Below are 14,456 nucleotides of genomic sequence, written 5' to 3'. Positions count from 1 at the left end.
GAGAGATATTTTGTGGTTAGGGGTAGGGGGGGGTTTAAGGATCACTTAGTGAGTTAGGAAGTGGTGTGTAGGACTAAGAGAGAGGGTGGTTTGGGTCTTGGAAATTTGGTGTCTAAGAACACGACTCTTTTGGCTAAATGGATTTGGCAGTTCTCGTTATAGGTTTCCTCCTTGTGGCATAAAGTTGTCAAGAGTAGATTTGGACTTGATGGGAATGGTGACACTAATTTAGGTTCTAGATGTTCTTCAGAAAGCCTATGCAAAGCTATTTCCCAGGTTTACTTTCTCTTTATTCCCCACACCAATTTTGTGATCGGTAAAGGATGCAACATTTGCTTTTGGAGAGATATATGGTTGGGGAATGTTGTTTTGACCACCTCTTTTCCTCGCTTATTTCGTTTGAGCTTAAGGCAAAATGATCCCATTTCTTCTTTTATTGTGGATTCAGATGGTCCTCTACCTTCTTGGGAATTTCCTTTTAGGAGAGCCTTGAATGAAGGAACTATTGAATTATCTTCTTTGTTGGTTATGTTGAACAATTGTAGAATGTCTTCCAAAGATGATAGTCGATCTTGGATGTTGGATTCCTTGGGTGTTTTCTGTGTGTAAATCTTTCTTTGATTTCGTAGTTGGTACTAATCATTCCTTTCCTCACTACAAAGTAATCTAGAAGGTCAAAATTTCCCATAAAGTCAAAAGTGTTTCTTTGGTTGGTTGTGCTTAATTAAATAAATACTAATGACTTGTTGTAGATGAGGAGATCTTTAAAGGCTCTATCCCTTGATATATGTATGCTTTGTTTTGATTGTTTAGTATCTATTTCTCATTTTTCCTTGCATTGTGATTTTGCATGAAAGGTTTGGAATATGTTATTTAGGGGCCATTTGGTATCATTGTCAAAAATTATAGAAATGAAAATCAAAAACAAAGACTAAAAGTTAGAAATAGAAACTAAAAACTCGAAACCAACAACTTATTTGGTTAATATTTATAAAAACAAATTAAGAACTTAATAAAAAATAATGCCCATTTTGATCTTTAAATCAAATAATATTATAAAAATGTGGTTAAAATAATAAAATTGCATAATTATACATATTAAAAAAAAATACTAAATTATTATATTTATTTCAATTAATTGTTATACTTTAAAAATTTACTTTACAATAAAAATTTTATTGGACATGAAAATTGAAAAATAGTAAAAATATTTTGTAATTGGCTTTGTTATTTTTTTTTTTTGAAATTTATGTATATTTTTATTGTAATTATATTCAAATTCATATGATCATTTAATTTTAATTAATTTTAAAGTGTGTAAAATGAATTATTTAATCCAAAAGAACTATCTCTAAATATAAAAATTTTTTGCAACAATGTTGCCACAACAAATGAAAGCTGTAAAATTTGGTTCTTAGTTTTTTTGTAAACAATTGAAAATCAGCAACAGGAACAGAAAACTAGCGACATAAACAAACATGTTTTTATAATTTGTTTCTTCATTGTGTAGAAACATAAGTAGAAAACAGAAAACAACAATACTACCAAACAGACCCTTAATTGTTTTGGAGAAAGCTGGGGTTTGTTGGAGAACAGTGGAGGAGTTCTTGGAAATTTATTTGTGGGGTTTGGAAGGATGAAGGTATTGCTTTATGGAATTGTGCTTTATTTGCAGTGCTATGGGGCGTCTAGAAGGAACGCAATTTATTTATTTTTTCAGGGAAGAAGATTCAATATTAGTTGATGTGGGAGAAAGTGCTTTTTATGGCTTCTTTGTGGTGTGTGGGCAATGGAAATTTTAAGGGGATGTGTTTCACAGATACTCAGCGAGATTAGAAGTCCCTTCTAAGGGTGTGCTGATTTGAGTTTGCTGTATTTTTTGTGTGCGCTTGTGTTTTTTTTTCTGTTTTTCCGGGAATTCCCAAATTTCGCTTAGGAGATGTCTTCTCTCCTAATTATACATTTTTTCTTTATTTTTTGAATCAAATGATGTCTACCTCTTAGCGTCACTGTGCTTTGAACCCTTGAGCATGGCGACACACCTTCCATTCCCCCTTTGAACCCTCCTCTTTACTGAAAAGACATTCTTCCTTTCTCAAAGCCATACCCTCACCCTAACCAACTATCCTTGTCACGAAACCGAGCCCTACCCAACACCCCTTCTTCTTTGACTCTCCTTCATGACCTCTGGGAGAGATTCTTTACTAGAAAATGACAGCAAAGGACTTTGCTGCACTTGGAACTCCATACTCGACATTAAGAAAGGTCGCAAGTGCGTTTCAAGCTTCGACAATTTTTGTTTCATCAATATCCTAACTTGAACACTCATCCTTGATAGCCAAAGTGATGGCATGCTGTAATATTGCATTGCCCTTTGCCACCATCCCTATATACCTTCTTACTTCTGATTTTTTGGTTGGCCTCGTAGGTGCTCGTTATAGGGATGGGAGTAATTCATTTTGGACTCAGTGGCCTATCGCATTACGGAATATGTTAGTAAATACGTATCTTATATTGTGTTGGAGAAAGAGGAACTTGTTTGGGTCCTAAAGATACTGGGAGGGTTATGCTAGGCCAATGAAGGGACTGCAGTGAGTAGTAGTGGAACCAGATTCAAAAAGGCAAAGAACAATGTGGGTTTGAAGATTCTTGAAAATGGTATAGGCAGGTTTGTATGCCTGGAGAAAGACTACATCAAGTTTATTCCTGATGTTCGCATCCCTGAGGGTAATCAAAAAAAGGTTAAAGGGCCTTTTTCGCTGCCCTGTCGGAATTCTCATTGGCCATGGTTGAGACTTTGAAATCTAATTATGATAGTTGGAGGTGCTTAAACTGTGGATCATTGAACATTAGGACAGAGGAAAAGCTCAAGAGGAGATGTGTGTTGTAGAGGCTTTCGCCAAATATCTCGTGGACTTTACTACTTTGAGTCGCCTTCTCCACCCATTGCTTGCACAATCGTAGCTATACCACTTCAAATCCATTGTCGCCTTGGTCATCCGTCATTGGGCAGGTTGAAATAGTTGGTTCCTACATTGAGTTTTGTGTCTAATCTTGAGTGTGAGTGGTTAGTCCTTTCATGCTAGTCCAATCCGATATTTGGGGTCCTAGTCGTGTCACATCAAAGTTGGGGTTTCGGTACTTTGTTACATTTGTTGATGACTACTCTAGGATGATTTGGTTATATTTAATGAAGGATCGTTCTGAGTTGTTTGATGTCTTTTGTGCCTTCTGTTCCCAAATAAGGACTTAATTTGATATGCCAGTCAAGATACTTCGTAGTGATAATGCTAAGGAGGACTTTAGCACCCAATTCAGTATTTATATGACTAGCTCTGGTATGATCCATCAATCCTCTTGTGCCCACCCTCCACAACAAAATGGGGTTGCAGAACGGAAAAATAGACATATTCTTGAAGTCACTCGTACACTATTGTATCAAATGAATGCCCCCAAAAGTTTTTTTGGAGTGATATTGTGTTAACAGCTTGCTCCCTTATCAATAAAATGCCATCCTCTATCCTTGGCAGCAAAATCCCATATTCAGTTATGTTCCCTAAGGCTCCTTTGTTCTGCCTTCCTCCTCATATTTTCGGTTGTGTGTCCTTTGTCCATTAGTTAACTCTAGGAATGGATAAGTTGGATCCTCGTGCTATCAAATGTATTTTTTTGGGCAATTCCTATACTCAAAAAGGATATCGATGTTATAGTCCTACGTTACATTGATTTTTTGTCTATGTTGATGTCACCTTCTTTGAGTCTACACCATACTACTCTGATTCCTTGAGTTCTATTGACCTTAATGAATCTCTTCCTCTGCCTTGCCTTCCAAATCCAAACCTAGTATCTATGCCCAATCCTCCTACATCTTCATCCAGTTTGAGTCCTTCTTGTCGCTTGAATTATCCCAATTTGTAGGTATACACACGGCAACTCAAGGGGGAAGTGTCTCCTTCAGCTTCTACAACCATGCCTCTAGTTCCCTCGTTGGATGATTTTATTTCCCATGATGTTGATCCTCCTATAGCTGTTTGAAAAGGTATACACGCTTGTACCCAACATCTAATCTCTAATTTTGTTTGTTATGATTTCTTGTTACCCTCTTTTTATTGCATTGTTACTACTTTATCTTATGTTGCTTTTCCAAAATCTATTTCTGAAGCCCTATCCCATTCTAGGTGGAGGACACCAATGGTTCAAGAGATGTGTGCACTACATGATAATGATACTTGGGATTGGTACCTCTTCCTTCTTATAAGTTTGTGGTTGGTTGTCACTGGGTGTACACTGTGAAAGTCAATCCTGATGATTTTGTGGCTCGTTTGAAGGTCCGCCTTGTTGTTAAGGGGTATACTTGGGCGTATGGTTTGGATTATTTAGACACATTCTCTCCAGTAGCTAAACTTGCCTTAGTTTGTTTGTTCATTTTTTTAGCCACCACTTGTCTTTGGCTTCTACAACAGTTAGATGTGAGGAATGCTTTCCTAGATGGTGATCTTCATGAGGAGGTATACATGGGGCAACCACTTGGGTTTGTTGCTTAGGGGGGGTTAGACTCAGTATGTTGACTTAAGAAATCATTGTATGGATTAAAACAATCTCCAAGGGCATGGTTTGGCCGTTTTAGTGCTGTAGTACTTGAGTTTAGCCTTCATCGGTGTGCAGTAGATCACTCTGTTTTTCATCGTCATACTCCATTTGGCAGGATTTTGCTTGTTGTGTATGTGGATGACATTGTGATCACTGGTGATGATGATCGAGGCATTCAAGACCGAAAGCTTGTCCTACAGAGTAAGTTTCAGACCAAGGACTTGGGACCATTGAAGTACTTCTTTGGTATAGAAGTATCGAGATCTTGTACATGAACTGTGTTGTCACAGAGAAAGTATGTTCTTGATCTTTTAGATGAGACGGGTTGTTGGGATCCAAACCTGTTGATACACCCATGGATCCCAATAGTAAGTTAGTGCTGGATATGGGTGATTTGTTGCCTAACCAAGGTCGGTATAGGAGACTTGTTGGAAAGTTGAATTATCTCACTGTCACCTGACCAGATATATCCTTTGTAACAAGTGTTGTGAGTCAGTTTTTTGATCCTTGAGAACAAGTCACTAGGATGCAATAATTCGCATTTTAAGATATCTCAAAGGTGCACCAAGGAGATGTCTTTTATATCAGGATCGGAGTCACACTCATATTCAGGGATATAAAGATGTAAATTCATCTAGGTCATCTTTTGACTGAAGATCCACAATCGGGTATTGAATCTTTATCGGTAGTAATTTGGTGTCTTGGAAAAGTAAGAAATAGAATGTGGTGGCCAAGTAAAGTGTTGAGTCAGAATAAAGGGCTATGGTGCACACTACATGTGAACACTTCTGCCTGAAGAAAATGTTGACAGAACTAGGTTTTCCACTTTCTCAACCTATGGAGTTGATGTGTGATATTCGAGCTACTATTCATATTGCCTCCAACCGTGTCTTCCATGAGCGGAGAGAGCACATTGAAGTTGATGGCCATTTTATTCGAGAGAAATTTGTATAGAAGCTCATTACAACCACTCATGTGAAGTCCGAGTTTCAGCTTGCTAATTTGTTCACTAAAACCTTTGGAGATGCTCGTGTGAAATTCATTTGTAACAAGTTAGGAGCGTATGATCTATATGCTCCAGCTTGAGGGGGAGTGTTAATGGTTATTTATTCATTTAGCATTATTATTAATTGTTAGAGTTTTGTTTGTAATAAGTGTAAGTTAGTAAGGGTATTATGGTCATTCCTATTGTACTTCATATATATTATAAATAAAGGAAGAGGCCTATCATTGAGTGAAGGTCTTCCATTTTACCCGATTATTCAACAATATTGAACAATAATATTCCCCTGATATCATTCTTTTCTATGAAAATAAACTTGAATCGGTTGGTGGGGGTGCAGTAAAGACTATTTGAGGTGGGCATTGTAGGGATTGGAATTTTTGCCTTTATGTGGTCCTTCAAGGAGTAATCTTCTTGTATGGGATTTACGTTCTATCTCTAAAATTGATACTTTGACGGGGTTTTATGCTCTGTCATTTTTATTTGAAGTGAGAGGGAGGGGGTAGTGGTGGGTCTCTTAAGTTTATGGGGCTTCTAGATATACGTTGAGGAACTCTTTTTGGGAAGAGATTTGCTTTATCTTTGGCTTTTGTTTGCCTAGGTGGATTGTGGGAGGTGATTTTAGCATAGCAAGATTTCCTTGAGAAGAAAAAAGATGGGGGTGGGGGTAGAACCACCATGAGTATGCTCAAGTTTGATTCGTTTATTAGGGACAGTGGGTGGAGAGATCTCCCTTTGGGCATGTCGTTTATTAGGGACGGCGAGTGGAGAGATCTCCCTTTGGGAATGCTTTGTTTGCTTGGTCTGTAGGGGGGAGGGGGGAGTAAGAGTGGTGGCTAGTAGATTGGATAGTGTTTTGTCTTGTAGTGAGTGAGAAGATGAATTTCCCAGCCTGTTCCAATTTATACTTCCTAGGACTACTTCTAATCACTTCCTTATTTTGTTGGAGTCTAGTAAGGTGTTATGGGGGTACAACTCGTTTTAGGTTTAAGAACATGTGGTTGAACCATGCGATGTTTAAGCCTTTGGTTGGGGATTCTTTGGGAGAGGATGTGGAGAGTGGCTAGGAAGGCTTTAGATTCATAAGGAAATTTAAATAACTAAAGGAGAAATTGAAATCTTGGATTAAGGGGGAGTTTGGAGAAACTAAAATTAGAAAATCTTGTCTTGTAGGCGAGTTGTGAATTTGGATAGAAAGGAGGAGGCGGTTATTTTGTCAAACAGTGAGGAGGCTTGAAGAATCTCAATTAAAAATGAGTTGGAAGAGGTAATTTTTTGGGAAATAAGGAGTTGGAGGCCAAAGGCTAAATTCAAATGGGTTAAAGATGGTGATCGTCATTCCTCTTTTTCCCACAGGTTAGCTAATGGAAACAAGAGTAAAAACTTGATTAGGGAGCTGGATATGGGGGGTGGAAGTATAGTATTATGAATGATCACTGTTTGATTACATATATTATTATTAATTTCTTTCATAATTTGGGAGGAGATCCGTTATAGACTGATTGAGGGGTTGGATTGGGATTCTATTTCTGAAGATCGGATGCACAGGTTAGAGAGACCACTTGATGAGGAGGAAGTGAGTGGGGTTGGTTTTTTGGGATGGATAGAGAAAGGAGGAAATAGTATCATTTCTTGGGGTGCTCGATGATACTATTTCAAGTGCTTAGAGTGCTTTTGTGGGCGGGAGACAAATAGTGGAGTTTCCTGGATAAAGTCTTTGTGAAAAAGGGTTTTGGTGAGCGTTGGTGCAGGTGGATTAGGGGTTGTTTGTCTAATGTGTTGTTTTCTGTTATTGTGAATGGTGAACCCAAATCTTGATTTATTGCTTTTAGAGGCATTAGACAAGGAGACCCGTTATTGCCCTTTTTGTTCATCGTTGCAGTTGATGTCTTAAGTAGGATGGTGGATAGGTCATTTAATAGAGAGTTGATTAAAGGGTTAGGTGTGGGGAATGAGGGGGTGGTGGTTTCTCATCTTTAATTTGCTGATGATACCATTTTCTTCCTTTATGATTGGTATAGCCAAGATTAATAGGGCATATTAGGAAGAGACCAAAATCAAGGAAGACCATTACTCCTCAATGTAAATATCCTTAAATTAAATTATAACCACCTACCATCAAAATAAATGACCCATAAATATTGAATTTAATGTAGGAATGCCCCCCGCTATTATAAAAGCGGTACTCCGGGAAGAGGTAAGGGATCATATTATCATCTATTCGTACTGTTGCAATAATCTTATCCTCCCACACTCCCCGACTTAGGAATCAAAGCAATCCCCTGGAGTACACCCCTGGTCTTCCAAGCCTCTCTTGTCTGATTCCTTGCAGGTGGCCACGGTCAGAGATCAGTCCATGTTCTCCAGCTGATTTTTGATAGCAACAGTTGGGTTTGAGGATCCAATGGAGTCGGAGTTTGGAAATTCATCAAGAAATGCTGGGATGATTTTTCCCCTTCATCAGCTTTCAAGTGGGGAAACGGGACCATGTGTTCTTTTTGGTTGGTGCAGTTTTACGCCCCTAAGTGCAAAATTTCCATCCATTTTCGGTTTGGCATGTGGTAAGGAAACCCTCATCAGTCAACATATTACAGATCAAAGGACTTTTTGGAACTTTCCCTTGGTTAGAAACATTGTTGATTGTGAAATTGATCACTTTACAGACTTCTACAGCAATTTGTACATTTCATTACCGAAACATTACGAATGATCCAAAATGAATCCTGGATGATAATATTCACGGTCAGATCCTTTTAAGGAAACTCTCCTGACCAGGAACAAACTGCTGCAACTTCCCTTTGAAACTCATCTGGAAAACAGCAGCATCGATAAAGGCTGCTTTTTCCTTGCGTGGGAGGCAACTTGCGATGCATGGAAAGATTTTAGCCCTTGATAACCTGGAGAAAATGGGGCTGCCCATTGTCAAGAGGTGTTTTTTCCCCCCCCATCTTTGTGTAGTGCTGAATCTGTGGACCAGACCTTCCTGCATTGCCCCTGAACCAAGAACTTTTGGAGCATGGCCTTTTCCTTGACCTGGCAGCAGAGGGCCACTGCTCTATGGGAGAAGATTTATGGGCCTAGAAAGGTATCTGAGCAACTAAAGAGGAGGAAAGTCTTGGCCCTCATTCCCCTTGCCATATTTTGGTTTGTTTGGAAGGAAAGAAATAAGAGAGCCTTCAGAGGATCAGCTACACCCTTACAAATTAATGAAGACCAGTGGGTTGTCACTGTTACAAGCTGGCACATGGGACTGTATTTGAATGATCCTCTTGTAATTCTTGATTCTTTGTGAAACCCTGCAATGTAGATGATCTTTTTATGTATGTTGTTTGTAGGTGACTCTTAGGATTCCAAATCATTTGAGGATTCCAAATCAATTGGGATTTCTGATTGATGTGTTATGATTCCCCAATCAATTGGGATTTCTGTTTCATATTATGATTTCCAAATCAATTGGGATTTCTAATTAACGTGTTATGATTCCCAAATCAATTAGGATTCTATTTAATGTTTGGATTTTTATTCAATGTGTTTGGATTCCAAAGCTAGTTAGGATTGAGTCCATTAAGGACTAGGATTGGGATATTTTGCATTCTTCTAGTTGTAGGGTTCCCAACCCTATATGTATGTAGCCCTGTGGGGCTTCTTCATTCAAGTAATAACATAATTCATAGTCTTTGGCTAATTTGGAGGCAGATCCTCTTGAAGGGATCAACCCTATTTTCTTTTTCAATTTCCCTAATTTCTCTATGATAAAACCCTAAGGCCTTATCAGTGGCATTATTTTGTTGCCTTTTAATACGATTTGCTGTATGTTTTTGTGTTGAAAATTATTATTGTTTTTTTGATATTGATTATACACATGTCAAGGGTATAATAGTCATCTTTTTGAAATGTGGTTTCGCATGTTGAACCAAATATTGACATGGGCATCACGTGTATATTATTGGGAATCTTACAACATGAATCAAACAACAGTGTTCCCATAACACAAGCATCTTATTCTCAGGTATGAGATTTGCGGAATGTCATTCTATGAGAATATTTTTGATGCTATGAACCAAATGCCTTTGTAGAGTTTGAAATTTTATATTTTATATGTTTGTGGGATTCAAATTCTAATATTTAGAAATTTATTTAATAAAATTGAAAATAATCCCCTTTTGGATTTTGAAGGTAGTGGAAACCTGAAATTTCAATGGAAGTTTCATCAATCTCATGAAACTTAAGATCACATTGTATATATATTCAGTGTATTTTTACAAGACTGTAGAATGATGGCTTTTGTACAAAAGAGGAACAGTGTGTGAAGTAAAGTGCTAATTTTGCTGTTCTGTATGTAACATTTCTTATATTTCTGCTTGGATTATATATCATGCAAGAAATGTTAATGGAAATTTCATTGATAGATATTTAAGACTCTGCTTTCATACATTCGTTGTATTTAGCATGCCTGTAGAATACTGGATTTTATTGTATCAAAGAGCCTGTCTGTATCTTGGGAAGTGCTAATTTTGCAATTCTGAGATTTCATATGTAGCTAAGTGCATAATATTATTTATGCTTCACTTACTTCTCTTTACCAGCCAGAGACATTTGTGAAAGTTCGCTCACGCTGTGAAGCACCTCGTAGGGACATGACGTATTCAATGAGCTACACTCCGTGTCGCTTTGTGCGTATATCTTGTTTGAGGGGCAATCCCATTGCGATTTTCTTCATTCAGGTGATTTACAGGATCTGTGCTGTTCTTTCTTCTTTATACTGGAGCTTTATTTATTTATGGGCTTGCTTCTTCTGCTTTGGTTGAAGAATTGAAAATTGCTGTATATTAACTAATCAATCATCTTAGTTGAGGGTGATGTGAACAAGTAAGAAATTTGGGTACAAATAAAAACATCATATATTGGAGTACTTTCTTTTTCAGATTGGAGCTTCTTTTAGAAGGAATGATGATCAATGCACATTGGACTGCTTTGATATTCTGGAGTTTGGCCAACTCTTTTGACAGAAACTTGTAGACTTCTATGAAGTATGGGAAATATTTGGCATCTTGGTGCCCATTAATGATTGTAGACATCTTGGAGAGGATGTCATGTTGCAATTTGAATAAATTATAGATATACAGGAAAGGAAAAATTAAATTAACACAATAAAAGTTATACTAATGTTATTGAATTACACTATAATGTAGTAGAGATGTTGAATATGTCTTAAGTAATTGGTAGTTTGATCATGACTTGGGAAAAAAAACTTCAAACTCAATTATCAAAAAATAAAAAAAAAACCCTTCATACTAGAGACTAGAACCATTCTCATTCCATGTTGGATGTAATAATACAAACTTCAGCATGAGTTACTAGGAATAGGTATTTGATGATTTACATTACATTCTTATTGTGTTTCATCTTATTCGTAAGTATAGGTGTTCCACAAACTAAACGTAATCCAAGTAACCCATAACTGCCAACAAATTCTATTCAATGAACCAAATGTAGTGTTTGTGTATAGATCTGACGTGCTTTTTGAGAGAACACCTTTCTTCTAGTGAATGATATTCTTTTGGTGAATCTATTTTTTTATCATATTTATTGTTTACTTTCCTTGTGTCAGTCATTCCTACTTCCTATCCCTCTCCTCTTAGAGAATGCTGCAACCAATGTTTTAGATGATATGTCTACTTTTTTTTTTTATTGTGAAAGAAATTTCATTAATAGGGAAATAATTTACGAGGGAGAATAAGAAATCTCCCCAAGAAAATCTGGTTCAAACCAGAAAAAAACTGAAAAAATAAAATGAAGCCAACCAGTTCCTCCAATCCCTATTTAGATCCTGAAAACTAGCTTCCCTGAAAATTTCAAACCTGACACACCATTAAGAAACCATATGCTGAATCTTTTCTCACACCAATGACCAATTTAACCTCTTGGAAATCCATGCGTTATGTTCCAGCTATAAGCTCCATAAGACTGCAAACTTGCTACACTTCCACAGAGCTGCCCTATCCTTCTCCCAAAACCAGCGAAAGAGATGACTAATAGGTCTTCCACTGAATGGGGACAAACCCAACTCTCTTACATACACCAAACAATTTGTTCCATATCCTCCATGCAAAATCACAATGCAAAAAGAGATTGGATGCTGTTTTGAAATTCTTATAACAGAGCACGCAACCATATGGAGAGAGAGCCTTCAAAGATCTCCTAATCTGTAGCAAGTTATTGGTATGAATTTTGTAAAGTGTAACCAACCAAGTAAAAGCTTTTATTTTAGGGAAAAGGGGGGGGGGGGGGGGGAGGGGGGAACTTTAACCTTCCAAATAATCGGATACAGAGGAAGAGGAGAATTGGAATAGGTCAAGAATTCATAGAATGATTTATGCGTAAGCATCCCTGATTGATCGAGAGACCAAGAACGAGCATCCTTCCCAAAGATAGGCAACTCCACCATCCATATCCCTATCGTTTATAGGTCTCTTGAGATTGAAATTCCAAGAGCTTGAAGGGCTACACACATTTTCAACAAAAAAATATTACTCTATTCGGCTTAGAGCACAACCTAAAAAGATGAGGAAAAGAAGTGGGAAAAGGAACATTCCCAAGCGATGGTTCTTTCCAAAATTGATTCTGGGAAGCCCTCCTCACCTGAAATTTAGTGTGAGGGGTGAAAAAAGATTAAGTCTTGAGAATAGACCTCCATGGGCTTCAAGAACATTTCAAACTAGTATTAGTATCTCACCCATTCTCATTCAACCCAAACTTACTTTGTATAACTCTGTCACAGGGAATTATCTTCCAAGGGAAAGTAGCACAACCTTTTAACTAAAAGAGCACAGCCCCTAATAAATGAATTAAACTTGAGTACACTCACGGTGGTTCTACCCCCCATTTCTTCTCTTTAGGAATTCTAACTGCGTTAAAATCACCTCCCAACGATCCATCTAAGGGAAGCAAAGACAAAAATAGAGCAAAATTGAAGGAGAAAAAAACCTTGTCAGAGTATCAACTTTTAAAATAGATTGTGAATCCCATAAGACAAGAACACCCCCTATGGTGCCACATGAAGGCAAAAATTTCCATTCTTTACAATGCCACCCTATATAGTTTTACCACACCCCGTCTCCTGATTCTGATTTAGTTTCTTGGATTAGGATGATATTTGGGGAATTCTTGTTCAATACTTCCTTTGTCAAACTCCTCTTCTTCAAGCTAGCTAATCCTCTAACATTCTAGTTGATTATCTTCATAATCTAACGTGCTTACTACCTTCCTGAAACTCTCTCCACCACAATAATTAATGGACAACACCAAATTTTTTAGCTCCTTTTTTGACGACTTCTTCCTTCTCTCATGCATCCTAGGACTCAAACCCAACCTAACCATGTTCCTAATAGGGTCTACCAATTCCAAACCCATGTCTTCGGGGAGTTTTTGCGGGTCTAGGCAGTCTCTCTCACCTCCTTTAGAGCTAGAATCACAATCCTCCTCCCTAGAGAAATTCTCCCTATGGCAAAGAGTTATCGGAGAAGGCTAGGTTAGGTAGGAAGGGAAAAAATGCCTTCACAGCTTTTGGATGTACAAGTGTCCTTCAAAAGAAAATCAATTTTCCATTACAATTGTCCTCGTTACCACAAAAATGAACAACTGACTCAGTTACCACAAAAATGAACAATTTTCCATTACGATTGTCCTTCAAAGTCAGCTGTCATCTGGTCAACCAAAAGCTCCTTTCTAACTCGCCCAAACTGCCCATCTCTTCTTCTGAATCATACAATGCATTGTCTTCTATATCCCCCTTTGAAAACATTTTCATCATCTCTACAGGAGTTGCTGTTGAAGGATCAACTTGTTTGCAGCTAACATCTTGGTTTTGCTGATTGTGTAATCCTCTTTGGCAGAGCACTCTCCCACTGGTTCTTCTGGTATCAGACTGTCCTCTGGTCTCTACCCGGCAAACATTTCTAGTTTAGCATGTTGTGGTTGACCTTCGTACTTCTCAAACACAGGACTTAGTTGCTGCAGTTCTGAGGTTGGGCTCTTAACATTTGGGCCTTTAATTTTAATGACCCATACAACTTTAATTGTCTTCTACCTGAGTGGCTTGGGCCACTGATTATCTCACATGGTATTAGGATGTCTAGTAGGTAGAAAACCCCTCCAAACCCAGTGGTTGTGTATTGTTGTCAGTCCTGAATCTATCCTTGATACTGAACCTTCTTTGATTTGACATAAGAGATATTTGGTGAAAGCCTCTTGAACACACTTTTCCTCTCGTGCTTTTTCTCTAGTCTAACATTTGATGATCCTGAGCACCTCTAGCTGCCACAATTAGATTTGGAAGTCTCAACCGTGGCCGATGAGAATTCCAACAGGGCAGCGAGAAAGGCCTTCCACCCCTTTTTTTCATTACCCCGAGGGATGTGAACATCAGGAATAAACTTGCTGTTGTTTTCTCTAGGCATGTAGACTTGCCTATACCATTTTCAAGAATTTTCAACCCCACACTGTTCCCTGCCTTTCTAAATCTGGTTTGACTATGACTCCTTATAGTCCCTTTGTTGGCCTCGCATAACGCTTCCAGTATCCTTAGGACCCAAACAAGTTCCTCCTTCTCCAACACGATATAAGAGACGTGTTTTCCTGCATATTTTGTAATGCGATACGTCACTAAATCCAAAAAAATTGCGGATATCACTTTCCTCTCAATTTTGAAGGTAGCGAACTCTCTCATCCATGTAATGAACACCTACGAGGAAGCTGTGGCTAGCCAAAAAATTGAGGGGAAGAAGGTAAATGGGAATGGTGGCAGAGGGCAATGTAGTATAGTAGCATATGAACTCTCTGGCTATCAGGGATGAATGTTCTA

At 38.0% G+C, this 14,456-nt stretch overlaps 1 protein-coding gene across 1 annotated transcript in view; it reads left to right on the top strand.

The window, feature by feature from the left end:
- Positions 1-14,456, top strand: part of LOC131158392 (uncharacterized) — a 164,577-nt gene that overhangs the window by 17,272 nt on the left and 132,849 nt on the right. Inside the window, exon 4 of the mRNA XM_058113236.1 lies at positions 10,180-10,317. Coding sequence (XP_057969219.1) covers positions 10,180-10,317 — 138 coding nt within the window. The remainder of the gene's footprint in view (positions 1-10,179; positions 10,318-14,456) is intronic.

The sequence above is a fragment of the Malania oleifera genome, chromosome 6, assembly GCF_029873635.1.
Source record: "Malania oleifera isolate guangnan ecotype guangnan chromosome 6, ASM2987363v1, whole genome shotgun sequence".
Taxonomy (NCBI): Eukaryota; Viridiplantae; Streptophyta; class Magnoliopsida; order Santalales; family Ximeniaceae; genus Malania; species Malania oleifera.
This window is presented reverse-complemented; position numbering and strand designations above follow the sequence as displayed.